Consider the following 23,289-nt stretch of genomic DNA (forward strand, 5'->3'; position numbering starts at 1 on the left):
AGTTCTTTAATCCATTTTGCCACTCTGTGTCTTTTTATTGGAGAGTTCAATCCGTTTACATTGAGGGTGAGTATTGATGCATGAGGGCTTAATGCTGTCATTCTGTTGCTCATTTTCCGGTTTTCCTGCGTTTCCTTTGTTTCTCTTCCTGTGTGTTTTAGCCTACCCATTGACTTCTGCAATTCCTTATGCTGGGTTTCTTAGATTTTTCCTTATTTATGTTTTGTGTCTCTGTTCTGTTTTTTAGTTTAGTGGCTACCCTGAAGTTTGTATTCAGAATCTCATGTATAACATAGTCCATTTTATGGTGGTCTCTTACTTCCTTAGCCTAGACTGTTTCAGTCCCTTTCCTCCTCCCCTCCTAAATTATTATTTTCATCTCTTATTCCAACTTGTGTTGTGAGTTTGTGGTTAGAGTGATAAGATTGTCTTTGCTTTTGTGATTTCCTTCCCTTTATCCTAATGCTATAGTTGAATATTTGCTATCCTATTCAGATTCTATCTATTTGTCTCCCTACTCTGTGTTTTGTGACCGCTTACTCCCTTTTTTCTTTTTTCAGGTATGAGAGCCTTCTTGAGGATTTCTTGTAGTGGAGGTCGTGTGACTATGAAGTCCCTCAGCTTTTGTTTGTCTGGAAAAGATTTAATTTCTCCCTCATATCTGAAGGATATTTTTGCTGGATAGAGTATTCTTGGCTGAAGATTTTTATCCTTTAAAGTTTTGAATATGTCACTCCAATCTCTCCTAGCTTGTAAGGTTTCTGTAGAGAAATCCGCTGAGAGTCTGATGGGTTTCCTTTGTAAGTTATTTTCTTCTGCCTTGCTGCCCTGAGTATTCTTTCTTTGTCCTTCATTTTTGCCATTTTTACTACTATGTGCCTTGCAGTAGGTCTTTTTACATTGACAAATCTAGGAGATCTGAAAGCTTCCTCCACACACATTTCTCTCTCAATCCCTAGATTTGGGAAGTTCTCTTCTATTATTTCGTTGAGCACACTTTCTGCTCCATTTTCCTTTTCCACACCCTCAGGAATTCCGATGATTCTTAAGTTGCATTTTCTCATTGAGTCAGCTATTTCTCTGAGATTTTCTTCAGTTTTTTAAATTCTTAGTTCTCTTTCTTCCTCTGTCTGGAGCCATTCAGCCTGCCTATCTTCGATTATGCTAATTTTCTCCTCTATGGTGTCTACACGGGCATTCAGGGAATCCGTATTCTGTTTTATCTGATCCATTGTATTTTTCATCTCTAGTATTTCTAATTGATTCTTCTTTATAATTTCAATCTCTTTTGTGAAGTAACTCCAGAACTCGTTGACTTGTTTCTCTATATTTCCCTTTACCTCATTGAATATTCTGAGGATAGCTATTTTGAACTCCTCTTCACTTAGTTTACCCATTTCCAAGCCTTCAGGACCTACTTCTGTATTTTTATTGTTTTCCTTTTGGACTGGAGCTTTTATAAATTGCTGGATGGTAGAGGAGTGGTTTTTGCACATGATGCTATTATTCGGTTGCAATTACAGCCTGTCACCACTAGATGGGGGTCAAGAGGCTTGTTTTCTGAGCCCTGTGCCTTCAGCCAAGATGGCGGTGCCCAGTGTGGGTTGCGGGAGGAGGGGCACTTTCACTCACACGACTGGTATTGGATCAGCTCTCACTTTCTGGTCTCCCGGGGCCCTGGCTTGCTGGGGTTCCCCCACGTGAAAGCTTTCCCCTGTAAGAGGGTTTCGCTGCACGGGCAGTGGGAGTCCTGGACGATCCCCCAATGTGCAGCCCCTCCCCCACTCCTTCTCTCACCCACAGCAGTGATCCCAGTCTCTAGGGGAGGAAGCGAAGTTCTCTCCTACCCTGTTCCAGCTCCTCCGAGGCCAGCTGTAGCCTCTCTGCCTTCAGTCGTTTGGCTGCTGTGGGTCTCTGACGATTTCTGTTATTAGGATTGTTTTTTTGGATGGAAAGCAGTTGCTCTTTTTGGTTGTACTTTGGAGGGGAGAGAGTCCTGGGAGAGCTCACGCTGCCATGTTGCTGATGTCACTCAAAAGGACATTTCATTCATATGTGAAACATCCTCTTTGGGGATATATAACCACTCTGTACACCCCACTTCTTTGGTGCCCTTTCTTCCTTCGGGAAGAAAGGCCCCGGGCCATGGTCCTCACATTTTAGCTCAGAATAAACTCTCCCAAATTTTCATTTATAGATTGGTTATGGATTATTTTCATTGACAGGTTCCAGATGTTTGTCATCAGAGGCATTATACCAGGACACCTGAGTGAGAAGTGATGGTTGGGAAATTTAATGAGATGTACAGATTTTAGGTCTGTTCAAAAGCCAAGAAAAGGCTAAAATGAGTATTTCCTCAAATTCTGGCACTCCTCACTTATAAACTTACCTGCATCCACTCCCTCCTTTTCTATGATCTCAGAGAAAGACATGCTGTGCTGGGGGGCAGGGGAAGGCAGAAGTTATCCCCATTCTTCTCCATCTGTTATCCCTTCTTTCTCCACTATCTTCAATTTCCCTGTCTTTACTAGCCATTCCTATTAGCTTATAAATACACTCAACTCTCTCTTATCTTAAAAACAAAAGCAACGCTCTCTCTTCCCCTTCTTCTCTGCACTGCTGCCTGAGTAGTTGTGTAATCATGGAGAATCAGACAAGCAAGCTTACTGGTTTCACTTGGAATTCATGACCACAAACCTCCAATGGGCCTGGTAACCCCAACCATGTTTGTCAAGAAGTTCACTTTCTGAATCAGTTAACTATTCATATCGTTTACTCTCTCTTTTCAAACCTTTCAAACTCTTTTCCTCTTTCTTCCATTCCCAAATCTCATCTGATGATCTTGCCTCATATTTCCTTGATTTTATGTCTTTACTTTCTTTATTTTGTATCTCATGAGCAGAGTTGCAGGCTATCATAATCAATTCATGTGAGGCCAATTTTATTTTATGTTTATTTCATTCATTTTTTCTTCAATTTTCATTCCTGTTCCTCTCTTTTCATAGGCACCAATTAATGGATTTTATTTATGTCTTTGTATATACATATATGTTTTATATTCTTTTTTTTAAAAAAAGATTTTATTTTTTCCTTTTTCTCCCCAAAGCTCCTCTGGTACATAGTTGTATATTCTTCATTGTGGGTCCTTCTAGTTGTGGCATGTGGGACACTGCCTCAGCGTGGTTTAATGAGCAGTGCCATGTCTGCACCCAGGATTTGAACCAATGAAACACTGGGCTGCCTGCAACGGAGTGCGCGAACTTAACCACTTGGCCATGGGGCCAGCCCTGTTTTATATTCCTATAAATGGCATTGTGTTTTAGGTCTCATTCTGTATTTTTACTTTTTCCCTTCAAGACTATATTTTTAAGGAACCATCTATGTTATAGTAAATATAATTTATTGCTTCTAACTGATGTTTTGTATTCTGTAGTATGCATCCAACTACTTTACTTCTCCATCACTCCTAGAGGTGGACATCTGAATTGTCTTCAACTTTCCATTACTACAAACACTAAAGTGAACATCTTTGTACATTCTCTAATGGACTTGCATGATGGAATGCTGGTACATATCCAGTGGCAGACTACTGGATAACAAGATATATGAATTCTCTATTTGACCAAGAACTATCAGATTGCTCTCTAGAAGGGCTGTACCAGTTTACACTTTCATCATCACCACATTAGGATTCCCATTATCCCTTATCCTCAGAAATCTCTGGTGATACCTAACTTTCTGATTTTTGCTATTATAATAAACTTCTTATAAAGAAGCATCTCAGAGTTGTTTAAATTTGCATTTTTCTACTCATAGGGCAACAGAAATTGCCTGTGAGAGTGACCAGATGTTGGAGCTAATAGACAAAGCCTTCAAAATAGCCATTATAAATATGTTCAAGGAACTAAAGAAAACCATGATTAACCATAATTAAAGAAGTAAAGAAACATATGTCACATCAAATAGAGAACATTAATAAATGGACAGAAACTTTTTAAAAAATAGAAATTCTGGAGGTAAAAAGAACAGAGAGAAAAAAGAATGAAGAAAAAGTAACAGAAACTCAGATAAACGTAGGACACCATTAAAAGCACACCAACATATGCATTATGTGAATACTGGAGGAGAGGAGAAAGAGAAAGGAGTAGAAAAGATACTTGAATAAATAATGGCTGAAAACTTCCCAAATTTATTGAAAAACATTAATGTACACATCCAGGAAGCTGAATGAACTGCAAGGATGATAAACACAAAGAGATGCACAGACACATCATAGTAAAAATACTGAAAACCAAAAACAAGGAGAATTCTTGAAAGTGGCAAGAGCAAAACAACTGATCATTCACAAGGGAACCCCAATAAGATTAAAGCAGATTTCTCAGCAAAAACAATGGAAGCCAAAAGAGAGTGGGATAACATGCTCAAAGCATTCAAAGAAAAACTGTCCAGCAAGAATCCTCTATCCAGCAAACCTATCTTTAAAAATCAAAGATGAAATAAAAACATTCCCAAGAAAAACTGAAAGAAGTTGTTGCCAGTGACCTACCTTACAGGAAATACTACAGGAGATTCTTCAAGTTAAAAGCAAGTGACCCCAAACAGTAATTCGAATCAACACACACACACAAAAGCACTGGTAAAGGTAATTATGTAATTATAAAACATAGTATAAATACATATTTCATCTCCTTTCTTCTTTTAACTGATTTAAAAAGCAATCGTATATTTAAAATTTTAAAAGCAATTGTACAAAAATTGTATAAAATACACATAATATACAATGTGTATATTATGTACTGTTGAACCTATAAAAATGTAATATATTTGCCAATAATAGCACAAAGATGGTGGGTGGGAGCAAATCTGGTGGGCTATAGAAATGACTCAAGATAGTAATTCAAATGCAGGAATAAACAAAAAGAATCAGAAATAATAAATAAGGTTAATATAAAAAGCTCCCTTTTCTTCCCTTAGCTTTTTAAAAAGATATAAAATTACATAAGGTAATAATTATAACAATATATTGTTGGGTTTATAACATTTATAGATGTAATATGTATAACAATAATACCACATACAGGGGGACAAGGCAATAGAGTTATGCAGGGTTAACATTTCTGTATCTCACCGGCATTAAGTTAGTATAAATCTGAATCTGATTCTGTTAAGTTAAAACATACATGGTAAACCCTAGAGCAATCACTAATAATGAAAAGATAAATTAATGAAAACACTACATTAAAATTCTCTTAATGCAAAAGCAAGCAGTAAATGAGGAACAAAGGAACAAAGAAACCCATGTGCCATATAGAAAACAAAAGGTAAAATGGCAGAGGTAAATCCAACTATTCAGTAATAACACTAAATGTGACTGTATTAAACAATCTAATTAAAAGTCAGAGATTTGTTGAGGACGTTGTTGACTTCATCTGGCTCCCAGTGGGAATGTGGCCCAGTGTGACTGCAGTATTCTGCCAAGATCTATTTAACCACAGTAGTTGATAAATGACCTCAGGAAAAATGCTATGATTACTTCTCCAGTGCTCCTGATGACACAGAGGATGTTATTGTGTTGAAAAACATTACTATAGAGAGTGACGCAAGCATCATGGCAGCATGAGATGCTCCCTTTGTCACTGCTCTTCAATCCACAACTAGTAAAACATCCATAACTCAACAAAGGTTCCTCTACCCAACACACCAGGACAGAGGAGAGATCCACACATCTGTACATCTGAAGGTGGGTGGATTGGAACACGCAGAGGAGGCGGAATTGGGGAAACAGTGAAAGTGGTGCCTGCAGTCCTGGCTCTCTAGCCATGGTGGCTGAGCTCGCAGTCCTGGGGAGCAGCAGTGGAGGCAGTAGCACACCTCCAACCTCCTGGCCACAGCAGCACCCATGGCCACAGGGAATGGAGTAGCAGTGGTGGCAGGGCCCACAACACTGGCCCTGCTAGCCACAGCAATGCCTGCGACTCCAGCCCTCTGCCCCTGGTGGTGGCATCCACAAACTGAACAACCCCAGACATGATGGAGGCACCTGTGACCCCAGTTTCCCCTATCCTCCCCGGCCCCCACTGTGACAGTGGTACTTGTCACTCAGATGACCCCAGATGCAGTGGAGGAGCATCTAGTGCCCTATCAGCGATGCCAGTGACCAAAGCAATACTGGCAGCACCAAGGCACCAGCGACGCTGGAAGCACAAGCAATAACAAGGGCACCAGCAATACCTCTGGCAGAGGTGGTGGAGGGTGGAAAGTGCCAATTCTCAAATCTAGCCAGAGGCAGCTCACGTAAGAGAAATCAAAAACTTGTGCTATAGCACCACCTACTGAAAAGCAAAAGAAAACCCTCTAATTTACTAACCTGTGGAACTCAGAATCAAAGTAAACAAAGCTTTACCTAAATAAGAAGGTGCTCTCTATTTCAAATGGACCAGCAGAGGAATAACTCCGCAATCACCATAAAAAACCATGGTAACATAGTATCACAGAAAGAAAATGACAATTCTACAGAAACCAAACTTAAAGTCAAGGAAGATTGTGATCTAACTGACAAAGAATTCAAAATAGCTGTCATGAAGAAACTCAATGAGATAGAAGAAAACTCAGAAAGACAGTTCAGTGAGCTCAGAAACAAAATTAATAAACAGAAGGAACACTTTACCAAAGAGATTGAAACTCTAAAAAAGACTCAGATTCCGGAGCTGAAGAACTCAACAAATGAGATGAAGAATGCATCAGAAAGCATTGGAAATTGAGGAGACCATGAGAGTATTAGTAAGCTCAAAAGTTGAAACCTAGAAGTTATGCTGATAGAAGAGGAGAGAGAATTAAGATTTTTTTTTTAAATGAAGAAGCTCTATGAGAACTATCTGACTCCATTAGAAAAGGAAACATAAGGATAATGGGTATCCAAGAAGAAGAGAGAGAGAAGGGAGCAAAGAGCTTATTTAAAGAAATAATAGCTGAGAACTTCCAAAACCTGGCGAAGGAACTAGATATATAAGTACATGAAGCTAACAGAAACCTAATTATCTTAACACAAAAAGACTTTCTCCAAGACACATTATTTTAAAACTGTCAAATGTCAATGATGAAGAAAGAATTTTAAAGGCAGCCAGGGTAAAAAACAGAGTAGCCTACCACGGAACTCCCATTAGGCTATCAGTGGATTCCTCAGCAGAAATTCTACTGGTCAAGAGAGTGGAATGACATACTCAAAATATTGAAAGATAAAAACTGTCAGCCAAGAATACTCTGTCCAGCAAAGTTATCTTTCAGATATGAAGGAGAAATAAAGGTTTTCCCAGACAAACAAAAGCTGAGGGAGTTCATCACCATTAGACCTGCCTTATCAGAAATGTTGAATGCAGCTCTCCTAAGTGAAACAAAAAAGTGAAAGTACATGAACTTTAAGGAAGGTAATAAATAGACAGAATCAGAAAATTGCGACTCTATATCAGAATAGGTTGTTAAACAATTATGGCAAAAAGCTTAAAGGGAAAAAAAGCATTAAAAGTAACTATAGCTACTTCAATTTGGTAACAACTCACAACATAAGAAAATAATTTGTGACAATAAAAACATAAAAGGGGAAAAGGAAAAGGATGAAACCTGTTTAGGCAAATGAAGACAAGATAGTATCAGTAGAAAAAGGACTATTTTCTCTATGAGATGTTTTATACAAACCTCATGGCAACCACAAAATAAAGATCTAGAGCAGAGACACAAAACATAAAAAAAAGAGGAAACTGAGAAAAACATCAAAGAAAACAACTAAATTGAAATGGTAGACAGAAACACAAGGAAAAAGCAACAATGAAAATATAGAACAACCAGAAAACAAAAGATAAAATGGCAGTATTAAGTCCTCATATTTCGATAATCACCCTAAAGTAAATGGATTGAATTCACCAATCAAAAGACATGGAGTGCCTGGATAGATTAAAAAACAAGATCTAACAATATGCTGCCTCCAAGAGACTCCTCTCAGCTCTAAAGACAAACATAGGCTCAGAATGAAGGGATGGACGATGATACTCCAAGCAAATGGCAGCCAATAGAAAGCAAGTGTAGCTATACTCATATCAGACAAAAGAGACTTCAAGCCAAAAAAGATAACAAGAGACAAAGATGGACAGATAATGATAAAGGGGATAATCCGTCAAGAAGACATAACACTTATTAATATATATGCATGTAACAGAGGAGTACCAAAGTATATATAGCAATTATTCACAGACCTAAAGGGAGAAATTGACAGCAAAGCAATAACAGTAGGGGACTTTAACACCTCATCTACATCGATGGATAGATCATCCAGACAGAAAGTCAACAAGGAAATACTGGCCTTAAATGGAACATTAGATGAGACATATTTAAGAGACATACAGAACATTCCATCCAAAAGCAGAATACACATTCTTCTCAAATGCACATGGAACATTCTCAAGGGTAGACCATAAGTTGTGACACAAAACAGGGCTCAGTAAATTTAAGAGGACTGAAAATCATATTAAGTATCTTTTCTGACCACAACGGTATGAAACCAGAAATCAACCACAAGAAGAAAGCTGGAAAAATCACAAATATGTGGAGACTACATAACATACTACTGAACAACTATTGGGTCAATGAAGAAATCAAAGGAGAAAGAAAAAAAATACCTGAAGACAAATGAAAATGAATATGACATACCAAAATCTACAGGATGCAGCAAAAGAGCAGTACTAACAGGGAAGTTTATAGTAATAAAGGTCTACCTCAAGAAACAAAAAAAGTCTTAAGTAAACAATCTAGCTTTACACCTAAAGGAACTAGAAAAAGAAGAACAAAGGAAGCCCAAAGTCAGTAGAAGAAGGGAAATAATAAAAACCAGAGTGAAAATAAATGAAATAGAGACTAAACAGACAATAGAAAAGACCAATGAAACTAAGAGCTGGTTCTCTGAAAAGATAAACAAAGTTGACAAACTTCTAGCTAGATTTGCTGAGAAAAAAAAAGAGAAAGCTCAAATAAAATCAGAAACAAAAAGAAGTTAAAATGGACACCACAGAAATATAAGAGATTATGAGAGACTACTATGAACAGCCATATGCCAAGAAACTGGACCACCTAGAAGAAATGGATAAATTCTTAGAATCATACAACCTTCCAAGACTGAATCATGAAGAAACAGAAAATCTGAATAGACCAAGCACTAGTAAGGAGATTGAAACAGCAATCAAAAACCTCCCCAAAAACAAAATTCCAGGACCAGATCGCTTCACTGGTGAACTCTACCAAACATTCAAAGAAAACTTAGTACCTATCCTTGTCACACTCTTCCAAAAACGAGAAGAGGAGAGAACTTTCCCCAACTCATTTTATGAGGCCAACATTACCAAAACCAGATAAGGACAACACAAAGAAGGAAAATTACAGGCCAGTAACTCTGAGGAACATAGATGCAAAAATCCTCAAAATAGGGGCCGGCTCGGTGGCGCAGCGGTTAAGTTCGCACGTTCCGCTTCTCGGCGGCCCGGGGTTCGCTGGTTCGGATCCCGGGTGCGGACATGGCACTGCTTGGCAGCCATGCTGTGGTAGGCGTCCCACGTATAGACTAGAGGAAGATGGGCACGGATGTTGGCTCAGAGCCAGGCTTCCTCGGCAAAAAGAGGAGGACTGGCAGTAGTTGGCTCAGGGCTAATCTTCCTCCAAAAAAAAAAAAAAATCCTCAAAATAATATTAGCAAACCAAATACAATACATTAAAAGGATCATACACCATTATCAAGTGGAGTTTATTCCAGGGATGCAAGGATGGTTCAACACCCACAAATCTATCAACATGATATGACACATTAACAAAATGAAGGATAAAAATCATATGATCACCTCAATAGAAGCAGGAAAAAACACTTGACAAGATTCAACATACATGTATGATAAAAACTCTCCAAAAAATGGGTATAGAAGAAATGTACTTCAACATAATAAATGCCATATATGACAAACCCATAGCTAACATCATACTCAATGGTGTAAAACTGAAAGCTATCCCTCTAAGATCAGGAACATGACAAGGATGCCCACTCTTGCCACTCTTATTCAACATAGTATTGGAAGTCCTAGCCAGAGCAATTAGGCAAGAAAAAGAAATAAAAGGCCTTCAAATTGGAAAAGAAGAAGTATTTGTAGATTTTACAACCTTGTATATAGAAAATCCTTAGGAATCCCCTAAAAAATGAGTTCAGCAAGATTGCAAGATACAAGATCAATATACAAAAATCAATTGTATTTCTATACACTTGAAATGAACAATTAAAAATGTAATTAAGAAAATTCCACTTGCAATAGCATTAGGAATACATTTAACAAGAAAAGTGCCAAAGTAATTCTCTCAAAACTACAAAACATTGTTGAAAGAAGTTAGAGGAGATCTAAATAAATGGAAAAACATCTACGTTTATGAATCAGAAGGCTTAATATTGTTAAGATGGCAATACTCCCCAACTTGAGCTACAGATTTAAAGCAATCCCTACAGAGATCCTAGATAGCTGCTTTGTAGAAATTGGCAAGCTGATTCTAAAATTCATATGGAATTGCAAGGTGCCTAGAATAGCCAAAACAATCGTGAAAAAGAAGAACAAAGTTGGAGGACTCACAGTTTCTGATTTCAAATCTTACTACAAAGCAACAGTAATCAAGACAGTGTGGTACTAGCACAAGAATAGTCAGATCAATGGAATATAATTGTAAGTCCAGAAATAAACCCATGTGTCAAGTGATTTTCAACCAGGGTGCTAAGACCATTCAATGGGGGAAAGAAAACTATTTTCAACAAACGGTGTTGGGACAACTGGATATCCACATGCAAAAAAATGAAGTTGGACTCCTACTCTACCCCATGCCATATACTCAAATTAACTCAAAATGGATCAAAGACCTAAATGTTAGAGCACACACTATGACACTCTTAGAAGAAATACACTGGTAAATCTTCAAGACCTCAGATTTGGCAATGGATTCTTAAATATAATACCAAAAGCATAAGCAACAAAAGAAAAATAAATTAAACTTCATCAAAATTGAGAACTTTTTTGCATCAAAGGACACTATCAAGAAAGTGGAAAGACAACTCACAGAATGGGAGAAAATAATTGCAAATCACGTATCTGATAAGGAACTGGTATCTAAAATACATAAAAAACTTACAACTCAATAATAAAAAGACAACACAATTTTTTAAACGAGCACAAGATCTGAAAAGGCATTTCTCCAAAGAAGGTATACAAGTGGTCAAATGCACATGAAAAGGTCCTCCACATCATTAGTCATCAGGGAAATGCAAATCAAAACCACAAATGAGATACCACTTCACATCCATTAGGATGGTTATAATCAAAAAGTCAGATAATAAGTGTTGACAAGGATACAGAGAAATCAGAACTTTCCTACACAGTTGATGGGAATATAAAATAGTGCAGCCACTTTGGAAAACAATCTGACAGTTCCTTAAATGGTTATTAAATATGGACTTATGATGTGACCCAGCAATTCTACTTGTAGGTATATACCCAAGAGGAATGAAAATATATGTCCATGCAGAAACTTGTACACGAATGTTCACAGCAGCAGTATTTATAAGATCTAAAAGATGGAAACAATCCAAGAGTTCATCAACTGATGATTAGACAAACAAAATGTGGTATATCCATACAATGGAATATTATTCAGCCATAAAAGGAATGAAGTACTGATACATGCTACATTGTGGATGAACCTTGAAAACATTACACTAAGTGAAAGAAGCCAGTCACAAAGGTCCAAATATTGGTATTAAATGTCCAAAATAGGCATATATATAGAGACATAAAGCAGATTAGTGGTTACCTAGGGCTGGGAAGGGGGCAGATAGGGGGATAATAGCTAGAGTATAAGTTTTTGGTTTTTTGTTTTTTTTTTGGTGAGTGAGACTGGCCCTGAGCTAATATCTGTGCCAGTCTCCCTCTATTCTGTATGTGGCACGCTGCCACAGCATGGCTTGATGAGCAGTGTGTAGGTCCGTGCCTGGGATCTGAACTGGTGATCTCTGGGCTGCCAAGGTGGAGCATGCGAACTTAGCCACTATGCCAACAGGCCAGCCCCCTTAGAAGTTTTGTGGAAATGATGAAAATGTTCTAAAATTGACTGTGGTAATGGTTGCATGACTCTGTGAATACACTGAAAATCACTGAATTGTACACTTTAAATAGGTGAACTGTATGGTATGTGAATTATAACTTAGTACAACTGTTACTTAAAAAAACCACCATTACTGAGAAAGACACATTAAAATCTCTCACTATAATTATAGGTGGTCTAGATTCCCTGCTCTGTCAAATTTTGCTTTATGCATTTTGAGTCCATGCTATCAGGTGCATACAAATTTAAAATTGTAATATCTTCTTGACAAAGTGAACAAAGTGATTCTCTTTAATAGTGCTGTTTTAGTTGCAATGCCTGCAGTGTATTTATACCAGCTTTCTTTGTTATTTAAAAACAACAAAAACAAAAAGCAACAATAAACCTTTTATATACATTTCGGAGCACAGGGCAGGTATAGCAGTACATTAAATTCTTGAAGTGCAATTGCTGGGTAAAAGGATATGAATGATTTAAATTTGACAGACAATTTAAATTTGATAGAATGATTTAAATTTGGAGATCCAATGAGGCTGCAGCAACCACAACCCCATCGATGGTCCCAGAGTACTTCTAGACGGACATCCTAAAATTAGAGTGTCTTCTCCCCTGCTATGAAGCGGGTGAAGGAGCCCATGCTCAGCCACTTCGGATTAAAATTTGCACACATGGTGACCAGTCCCCGGGCTGGAAGGAAGCGCCGCTGGGAAGACTCACCTTGCTGATCTCCGTCAGGGACATGGTGATGCTGTAGAGCTGGTTCTTGCTGGTGCTGGCAATCAGGGTTTCCTCCGACGGGCTGAAGCACATGCAGATGACATCCTGTTTGTCAGACTGACTCGGGTCGCTGCTCTGTGGGTCCACAGGAATCTGCCCAGGACATGAGACAGCTATCAGTAACGTCCCAGCGTTGCCAGTGTGTCCTTGGACTGTCAGAGTTCTCGCAGATCCTTTTAGTTTACAGACTCCCAGACCAGCATGCTTCCCAGGATCCCCCTCAGATGTGGAGAAGGGAGGGCTTGAGTCGCCTCTGTTTCTGTGGGTTTTGTATTCACCTCTAAGTGATTAGTGGCTGAATAATAAGACAGCAGCACATGTAAAAACGATCTCTCTCTACATCTCAATTTGAGTGCCCCTTTCAAAACAAGCGTTGGTCTAAACCCCTCTCTGGCCCACCTGTCGGAAGCCCAGTGTGGGTGTCCCCTGCACCAAGTACAGCAGTGTGCACTTGAAGGCAGCAGAGGGGCAGGTGACAGCCCTTCTTGCATGTGGGGAGGGTGGCTGGGCAGAGAAAAGAGAAGGGGTCGCACGCCTCCTGCCAGTAGTCTCTGAGAGGGCCTGTCGTTCCCAAGTAGACCTTACAAATCAGATTTCCTTTTCCTTATCTCTCATCTATTAACAACCAAACTTCTTGAAAGGCTGGCCTGCACGTACCACCTCCACTTCCTTACCACGCAGTTACCACTCAGTTCTTCACTCCTTTTAATTTGGCTCCTACTGCATCACTTACTGAAACTGTCCTCATGAACAGCAGAAATTTCCTTGTCACCAAAGCAAGAGGCCCCTGCTCAGTCCTCATCTTCTTGGCTTTTCAAGAGCCCATAGCAGTGATGGTGGCACCTGCCTCCCTGAGGTCCAGGACACTGGAGTCTTGTGTTTCCCTCCCTCTGCCCGGAGTCCTGTCTTCCTACATACCCCATAACCCTTCCTTACGTAGTCAACTCCCGCTGCTCCACCAGGGAAGTGAGGGCTCTGGGAAGCCTTCCCTGACGTGCCCTGGGCTGGGGGTGGCAGATATTCCCTCAGTGTGCCCACAGCACCTGGGACCTCCCTCTGTTGTCACATTCATCACACTGTGTAAAGTAGAATGGGAGCCTACAGATCAAGGCCCTTCTCTGTGCTGTACCACTGCTGTGCCCTAGTGCTTGGAACGGTGCCTGGAATGTAGCAGGTGGTCAACGAATGAATGGGTGTTGCCTTGTGGCCTTCCTACAGAGACGGAGAGGACCTCGAGGGGAGCAGTCACCTCTGACTCGTCAATCTCAAGCTCTGAGCACAGAGCCTGGGCATGGTAGGTTCTCAAAGGACATTTGTTGAATGAATGAGCGAACAACTAGGCCTTCTCAGTGTCCTCTGCTGGGTTCTCATCCTGTCTCAGTCTCTAAATTCGGAAATGCTTTGTCCTCAGTCCTCTTTTTTTCTCCCTCTCTATTTTAGCTCTCAGGGATTTTACCTAATATGAGGGTTTCAATGAAAACAGTAGTAGTGAAAGTCATTACAGTGATAAATACTTAAAATAGTAAAAATAAAGCATCAACTCCGTGCCAGACATAAGCTAAGCAGTGCATGTGAGTGCGTGCATGCAGACTGATCTCACTCCCAAAGTCTAAACCACATTTCCGACTGCTTCACCTTATTCTGGTCTCTGGTCCCATGTCAGCTTCCTCAGGGAGGCCTCCCTGGGCCATCCTCTCTAGAACAGAACTCCCTCTTGCTCCCTGTCCTTTTCGTGGCTTTATTTTCTCCACAGCGTTGATCCCATCCAACAACCTGTTCCTATTTGCTTGTCGGCTGACTGACTGAGCCATAGGGACAGCTCTTAGTGTGTTTGCCTCCCTGCTGTATCCCCTGTGCTGGCCCCCAGCATGGAGCCTATAGTAAACACTCAATAAATGTTTGTTAAATGAATAAACAAACAAAAGAATGAACTGCTTTATAGGCAAAGTAAATGCCTAATGCCTCCCCTCAGTCCCTGCCCACTTTGCTCTTATCCCCAGTTTTCCCGTCTCTGGCACTTTTTCCCAGGCATCCAGGCCTAAAGCCCACACATGACCTCTGAGAGCTTCTTAGCTCCAGCCTCCCACGTCTACTCAGGGAAAGTCCTATAGATTCACCCTTCACAGAGGCTCTTTCCTTTCCCACTTCCTCTGTGACTGTGCTGTGGTCCTAGATCTCACGGCCTCTTGGCTTCAGTAGCTTTTTTGTTACTTACCTGATGCCTAATCACGGCAATAATAACTACTACGACTTCTGGAGAACCAAGCCCTGCAGTGATTTACACAGATGTTGGTTCATCCTTTTTTTTTATTTTTATTTTTATTTTTTAAATTTTTTTTTTAAAGATTGGCACCTGGGCTAACAACTGTTGCCAATCTTTTTTTTTTTCCTGCTTTTATCTCCCCAACCCCGCCCTGTACACAGCTGTATATCTTAGTTGCACGTCCTTCTAGTTGTGGGATATGGGACGCCACCTCAACGTGGCCTGACGAGCAGTGCCACGTCCGCGCCCAGGATCTGAACCCTGGGCCGCCGCAGCAGAGCGTGCAAACTTGACCCCTCGGCCACGGAGCCGGCCCCGGTTCATCCTTTTGATAACCACAGGGCATGGGCTATTTTCTCAAAGACAGGTTTTGCTAGATTCGGCAACTCATCTTAAGTCACTCAGCCAATAAATGTCAGAGTCAAGTTTAACTCATCCAATGTATTTTTAACCACTTCACGTCCAATGCCTCCAAATCATGCCCACTCTATTTCACAGGTAGATTACTTTTCTTAAGCACAATGCTTCTCCACTGAAAAACAGGTTGCCTGCTGAATTACAAACACACCTCAGGATGGCATCTGAGATCTTTCACCAGCCTTAGCTCGAATCTTCTCCCTTTAAGTGACTTTAGTCCCTATCAACTGGGGAACATCTCCCAAACACACCACCTGCTCCCTGTCAGGGTGACTTTGCTTAATTTGTTCCTTCCATCTGGAATTCCTAATCCATCTCTTCCTGTCAAATGTTATGCATCCTCTAAGACCCTTCCTCAAAGATTATCATCAAACACCCAGAAGCCTTCCTGGTTCTTCTCCAACCAGATATGATCTCTCTCCATCACAGTTTGTATCATTTATTCCACAAACATTTACTGAAGGCTTCCTATGTCCCAGGTAGTATGCTTGACATTAAACATCAATATATATTATAATAGTACAATTCTTATGGGAATGCTAAGCTTCAAAAAGAAAACAGAATTTGCCAAAGTTCTCTTCAGGATTCAAATGCAGATCTTACTAATTCTAAACCCCAACTCTGTCCACCCCATACTAAAACTTCCCTCAGGACAAATGGCTCAAGTCCCCATTTCTGCTCAGCGCTACAGCTGCTCTCCTGCCCATCAAACTCCTCGTCAGTGCTCAGCTGCTGGAGAACAAACGCAAGTAGGACCCCAGTTTTGCTTCTTCCTCCCCTCCTTACCCGGATTTCTCTGCTCTCGCGGTAAAAATCCTTCTCTTCCATCTTCTCAAACAGAAGAACTCTCCCTGGCCCAGCAGAGCAGGCAAATCCCTTTGAATAGGCTGCAATGGCAAACACCTGGGGCATGGTCAGCTGGCTGTGGCTGCTGGTCATCATGACTTGTTCAAAGGAAGGAACTGGGGAAGTGACTGCTGGAAATTCAATCAAGCTGGAAAAAGGAAATAGTATATGAAGTTAACAGAGGCAATCCCAAGGAGATGAATTCTGTTAGGGATGAGAAAGAAGGGCTGGAAAATTAGGAAGTGGAAAAGCTGAGATTTGAATCCAGCTTCCCATTTCTTTCCTTCCTTCCTTCCTTCCTCGCTCCCTCACTCCCTCTTTCCTCTCTCTCTTTCTTTCATTCATTCATTCATCTAACTATTATTTATTGACATTATACTGTGTTAACAACTCTGTAAAACAATGGTAAATGACATTGACACAGTTCCTGCCCTCAGAAGCTTATAGTCTAGGGGGCATGTGACAAGGACTGTTAGGGGGCAGCTGAGTAGGACAGGAGCAGCCAGCCAGCAGGTAACAAGGATTTTGTGAGGACAGTTACAGAGGAGGGGTACCTATCCGAGATGAGCAGAGGCTGAGAACTCCCAGCTGAGATCTGAAGGACGAACAGGAGTATGTCAGGTACGTGTATATGTCCAGGGGAACAGAGCAGGGTTCGGAGGCAGAGGGAACTACACATGACCATGCCCCAAAGCAGAAAAGTGCACATGGCATGTGTGGTAGGTAGAGGCAAGAGCTGATGCTCCCCATGTAAAGAAGGCTTAGAGCAGACGCGATGTGTGGGACACGTCCAGGAGTTTGGGCTGTATTCTTGGAGCCCTGGACCCACTGAAGGATTGTGAACACAGCAAACTGGAGGGCACAGGGATTTATTAGGAAGCTCCTAACAAAATCATGACAATAAAGGAGATATCATTGGCGTGGGGGATGGTGACAAATGGGTGTACTGAAAGTTACTGAGGAAGAATCTACAGTATGCCATGCGGTTGAGGGTTTGAGGATAGGTAGGTTTGACCCTACCACTTAATAGTACTGTGATCTTGGGTGAGTCACCTAACCTCTCTGAGCCTCATTTTCCTTGTCTGTAAAATAGGCATGATAATAATAGGTACTATATAGATTAAGACTCAAATGAGGATATACGTAAAGCGCATACGGCAGTGTCTAGTACATACATTCCAATACATGTGAGATATGAATATTATTGGTTGTAGAAGAGGTAAAATTGACCTGAGCCCCAACTTTGGCCCATATGCGTCTATCCGATCTACAGATTAAATTTCCTGGCACTTCCTTGTTAGTCTGCTGCCTCCTACCGAACTGTAAAGTCCTTGAGGACCTGTGTCGCCAGCACCTAGCACAATGCCTTGTACACTGCAAGGGCTCGGTGGACATTTATTGAATTGATTCAGTAAATCAGGCAGCCACTAGAAAATACATTTTAAAAATCTGTAGTTTTGATGACTAGTTATACTAAAATGCTTATAAAATGAGGTTAGGTATAAAAAAGAATTATCTCTAGGCTATGGTCGTAACTGTCAAATTTGTGCTTGAATATAGATGAAAACTAGAAAGGCAGAGAGAAGATGAAAAGAGTTGATTTTTAAAGTAGAGGGGTTGTGAGTGATTTGTAAAGAATACTGTTTTTGGTGTAATGCTTAGCACGATGAGAATACTTTCACAAGAGCACCAGCCCGGAGAGGCCCCATCACCTCTCTGATTCCTGGATCACGTTCAGGTTCTTCGTCTCGCTGGTGGACTCCTTGACCATTATGCTTGTCTCCCAGCGTTGATCTCCAGATTCAAAGAGGAAGAGCTTGCCTGTATCAGTACCAACAATAATCCTGTCATCAGACACCCAGGTATGGGCTAGATAGTTCTGGGGTTCTCCTCTTTGAAAATTGGTTTGCTTCAGGGTTCCCTCAGCAAAACGGAGCAGCTTAAACATCCCATTTCCAGTGACACAAACCTGAGTGTTATCCTGGGGATTGAAGCTCACCTGTAAAATGTGAAAGAAGAAAAGAAAAAGATTTATAAAACTAATCCTGATGGAATTATTTCTCATTTTACTAATTAATATTTATTTTAGGTAGCTCAGAGTATCCTTTAAACATGACCAAATCATACGATTTTGACACCCTATTTGACAAGAGCACAGATCCATATCCATTATATTTGTAGGGTTCATTAGTCGTAATGTAGGAAACCTACAAAAGTCACCTTACAAAGGCCAAAAAGCAAGATGAGTGGGTCTTAACAATGGCCAAGCTCTGTGCCAAAAAAGTGGAATGAAGGCTCAACTGGAAACACAGAAAAATGAGGATCTGGCAGGTTTATGTGTCCTGTCCAGGGGGAAGAAACCTCATGTCAGGGACTGTTTCGTGGTCTCCTACCAACTGAGCTTCTTTATCGGTACCCTCATCCCAATCTACAGGAACCAGCAGTCAACCTGTCAACCCCACTAGAAGGTGAGCAACCTGAGGGGCTGTGGCTTTTTCATCTCTGTATTCCCAGTGCTGGCTTCACAGTGGGCATCCAATAAGTGTTTACTGAATCGATTTGAGAGGAGGCGCTCTCTGCTCTGAACAGGGATGCTGTATCAGGCCTCATCATGGACTGGATGAAATACTTTTCTGGCTCTACCTGCCTTTGGTCTGATTCTGTGATCACCAAGCAACTTCTGATTATTAATTATTAATTTCATCTCCCAAGTTCTCTATGACTAGGGAGGAAATAACACTGGATAAACAATGTGAGTGTTCTAGTTGTGACATGCTGGTTTACACATCAGCCTCTTGGGAGATTAACTGAGTCTATGCCTGAGAAGCTGACTGGCTATTATCTCTGAACATGAACAGAACTCGGTTCTTGAGCTTGTAAAACAGAGTGCTAGACCTTAGACTAGGTTGGCTGCACCAAGACAACGGGTCTGTGGGACCCACTCCCTAAGAGTCAACCGGCCTCCTAATTGGTCCTCTTCATTTGCCCTCAAACCACAATAGAAAATTCTGTTTCCCACATAACTGTAATTTCAATGACAGCTTCCTAAAGATCTACCACTTGACATTACATTCCCAAAAATCTTCCCACCGCCCAGCAATGCTGCTGGGAAGAGGTTAGGACCAGGAAGAGAGAGTGAGTTTGAACAGTCCACCTTTGGGCTTGACCTGTGACCAGAAAGCAGTTCTGAGCCAGAGAAAAGACAGACAGACACTGGAGTCAGGGACTCCTGGCCCTGCTATTCACCACCTCTGTGATCTCGGGTGAGTGACTCAACCTCTTGGAGGCACAGTTTCCTTATCTGTAAAATAGGGATAACAATTAAGCATACCATATACGGTTGCTGTGAGACTAAATTTAAAAATGCATGTTAAGAAATTAGCACTGTTCCCAGAACACAGAAAGCATTCAATAAAAGAGAGCTCTTACTGTTTTTTCATAATTTGCACAATACTTATTATGCTGGGTGGTACCTGGTAGATGGAGTTGTTCTGAGAGTCGGTTCTAACAATGGCCATTACTTTCTGTTTTTCCCACAGCCAATAGACAAGGTTTGACTCTGGAGGTGATGTCTGAGTCAACAGGTATTTGGAGTCTGGAGAAAAAGCCATGCTAACAAATTTCTGAACTGGGAAGTCAAAATTATTAAGGATTTTGCGCTTCCGGCAAGGGATGGATGACAGTTCATAAATGGTGATGACAGGTTTTTCTTGCACAGTCTCGGAGACGGCAAGGTATCGCCGGTTGGGACTGATGGACAACGCCAACATGCCCTGACTCTTGTCTGAGCCTGCAAACAGAGGTAAAAAGGGATAATGAGGGTAGATTATGCTTTCACCAAGATCCAACATGATCCAGGCACAGTGATGGGCACTGCTGATGCAAAAGGAGACAAGTGTCAATCCTTGCAGTCCCTTGGTGCAACTATGTCTGGGGTATTATGAAAATGACTAGGACGAGAACCTTACTGAGGTGGAGGTGGAAGGAGAAGTCAGGGAATGATTCCTGAAGGAGGACAAAGTTGGACGGAGGGTCAGCAGGTGGTAGGAAGAGCAAAGGTGTGGATGTGACAAAGGGTACAGTACGGTGGGAGAACTGCAAACAGTGGGATATTCCTGGAGCATCGCATGTGAGCCAGGGGTGACCAAAGATGGGTCTAGAGGGGTGGAATAGGGTCAGATCATAGGAACCTTTATGCCCTGAGCAACTGGTACTCAATACTCTTGTCTACTTTTGAGGCTGGGATGCTAATTACTGGATTCCTCAGCCTCCCTTGCAGTTAGGTGATCTGTGTGACATTGCGCCCATGAGACAAGTGCAGAAGTCTGCTGGACTGGCTTTACTGTAAAGCTTGTGCTTTCTTGAAAACCAGGGATGGATGCATTCTACTCCTCTTTTCATGGAATATAGAGGTGATATCTGGAGATACAACAGTCATCTTGCAAGCATGAGGTAACAAGCATAAGAATGAAAGGCCCGCTCCTCTAGAAAGCAGAGCCTGAGGAAAAGATCACGGTGCAAATACTTTATTTGGGAAATGCAATCAGAGCTGCATTATGATTTTCATGGGCCCCAGGTACTTTTGCTTTCATGGGCTCCCTCCTCCATTAAAAAATGTTGAAAATGATATTTTGTGACTGCATTGGTATAAAAAGGAATATAATCCAGGCTGGATTCATTATTATTTAGTCCTTATTATTATATTCATTTTTTTCCTGATTTTAAAATACATTAAAATTAAAACATTTTCTTGGTCCCAAAAAGTATCATGGGCCCTAGACTCTGTGCCTACTATGCCTCATGGATAAATCCTCTATCTCAGTTAACAGTAATCCCATCCTTCCAGTTGCTCAGGCCACAAACCCTGCTGCTGCTTTTTCTCTTCCACCCCACATCAGGTCCAAGAGGAAATCTGTCACCACCACTTTCAAAATACATCCAGGATTTGATCTTTTCTCACCATCCCTCTTGCCTGCAACCTGCTCCAGGCCACCATTTCTCTCACCTGGATTACGCAATAGTCTCTCAACTGGTCTCCTGCTTCCTCTTTCATCCCTCCTTAAATCCATTCTCTATACAAAAGCCAGGATGAACTTGTTGAGTGTAAGTCAGATCATGTCCCTCTGCTCAGAATCCATCCCCAGTTTCACTTCACTCAGAGTAAGAGCCTTGGACCTACAAAGCCCTACGTGATGTTGCTCCCCATCACTTCTCTGCCTCACCTCTTGCGCTCCACTCCTCCATTCACTCCACTCCAGCCACACTGGCCTCCTTGCTATTCCCTAATGCACTAAGCACCATTCTAACTCAGAGCCGCAAAGGTGAAAGGCAAAAGTATGAAGTAAAAAAGAGATAATATAGGAGAATTTATTAATAATCTTTGAGTAGGGAACAACTCTCACGCACTCCTGGTGGGAGCGTACATTGGTACTACCACATCACCCAGTAATCTGAGTCCTGGCTGTGTGAGCTGGAGAATCTGCACGCATGGACAAGCATATATGAATGCAAGAATGTTTATAGTGGCATGGTCTGTAACAGCAAAAAAAACTGTTGTTTCCCAAATGTCCATCAACACTAGAACGGATAGATATATTTGGGATATTTGATTCATAGGATGGAACACCATTGAGCAAGAAAATGCATGTCATATGTATCAAGATGCATGTAATATGTATCAAGATGCACGTAATCTCAAAAACATGATGTTTAACAAAAGAAGCAAGTCGCAGAATAGATATACTATGATTCCATTTATATAAAGTTAGAATATAGCAAAAACAAAACTATATCTTACATGAGGTTACACCTATATGTGGTAAAACTATACGCAACAAAGGGTGGAAAAAGAGAATAAGCGATTAAGTTGTGAAAATCATATATATCATCAAAAGGACCAGTGTGAAGAAAAAAATTTACATTATACACATGGTTACTTGTGACTTGGGGTAAAATCTCCAGTCTTTCATCAAACATGAATTCAAAAGGTGCTGTAACGAAGGTGGTGTACTCAGGAACACTGTATCAGACAACTCAAAAAGTGGCCCCGGCGATGGCAGAGACAACGATACTGAAGATGCATGAAAAAAAACTCTTCAAAATATTTCTTTTCACTAAATCACAGTGAACAAAAGCACTTTTAAATTAACACTATTTTACATGTTAACTATGTATGTGTAATTGATTAATCTATATGTTAAATAATGCAAGTAGACATGTATTTCTTCTACATTTATAAAACTATACACATACTCAAGTTGGCCAAAAAATTTTCCTTTCAATTGTCGTATTGGGACTATGGGATTATATCTGGCACATACTGTTAATGTACATCTGGATGGAAAGGGTTTTACCTGGAATGAATCTTTGCCACTTCTGATCCACATTGTATTTCACACAGTGATTTCCTGAAGGAAATATAATGATCTGTTCATCGAAGAAGAAGACATTATTGGCCACGTGGGATCGAAGACCAAAAACATGCAGCGACTGAGCTACCACGGTCGACATGGTCCACGGTCAAAGTGTTCTGCTGAAAACGGAGCGCGGCTGGCGAGAGTGAAGCCCATCGCCCCGCCCCAGGACACGCCCATGACCCCGCCCCAGGATCAACCGCCCCGCCCCCAGGACACGCCCCCTGATCCCCGCCCCGGAGTACCCCGCCCCCCAGGACACGCCCCTGACCCCGCCGCCGGAGCAACCGCCCCGCCCCCATGACACGCCCCTGAGCCCGCGACACCCTATCTCTCCCGTTCTCGCTCCTCTCCTTTCCTTCGCTCCCTCGCGGCTTCCTGCCCTTCCGGACGACCCCCAGGTAC

The 23,289-nt window shown here is 41.2% G+C and overlaps 1 protein-coding gene across 16 annotated transcripts in view; it reads right to left on the bottom strand.

Annotated features, from left to right (window-relative positions):
- Positions 1-23,289, bottom strand: part of CFAP57 (cilia and flagella associated protein 57) — an 83,364-nt gene that overhangs the window by 59,687 nt on the left and 388 nt on the right. For 3 of the 16 annotated variants that reach the window (XM_070609937.1, XM_070609932.1, XM_070609934.1), the window contains exons 2-6: positions 22,825-23,003; positions 19,945-20,261; positions 18,184-18,470; positions 16,412-16,619; positions 12,886-13,038 (exon numbers count right to left, since the gene is read on the bottom strand). In XM_070609937.1, coding sequence (XP_070466038.1) covers positions 12,886-13,038; positions 16,412-16,619; positions 18,184-18,470; positions 19,945-20,261; positions 22,825-22,981 — 1,122 coding nt within the window. In that variant the 5' untranslated portion in view covers positions 22,982-23,003. The remainder of the gene's footprint in view (positions 1-12,885; positions 13,039-16,411; positions 16,620-18,183; positions 18,471-19,944; positions 20,262-22,824; positions 23,004-23,289) is intronic. The other 13 variants (XM_070609947.1, XM_070609944.1, XM_070609943.1 and 10 more) reach the window with 9 other exon arrangements.

This window comes from Equus przewalskii, chromosome 2 (genome assembly GCF_037783145.1).
Source record: "Equus przewalskii isolate Varuska chromosome 2, EquPr2, whole genome shotgun sequence".
NCBI classification, from domain to species: Eukaryota; Metazoa; Chordata; class Mammalia; order Perissodactyla; family Equidae; genus Equus; species Equus przewalskii.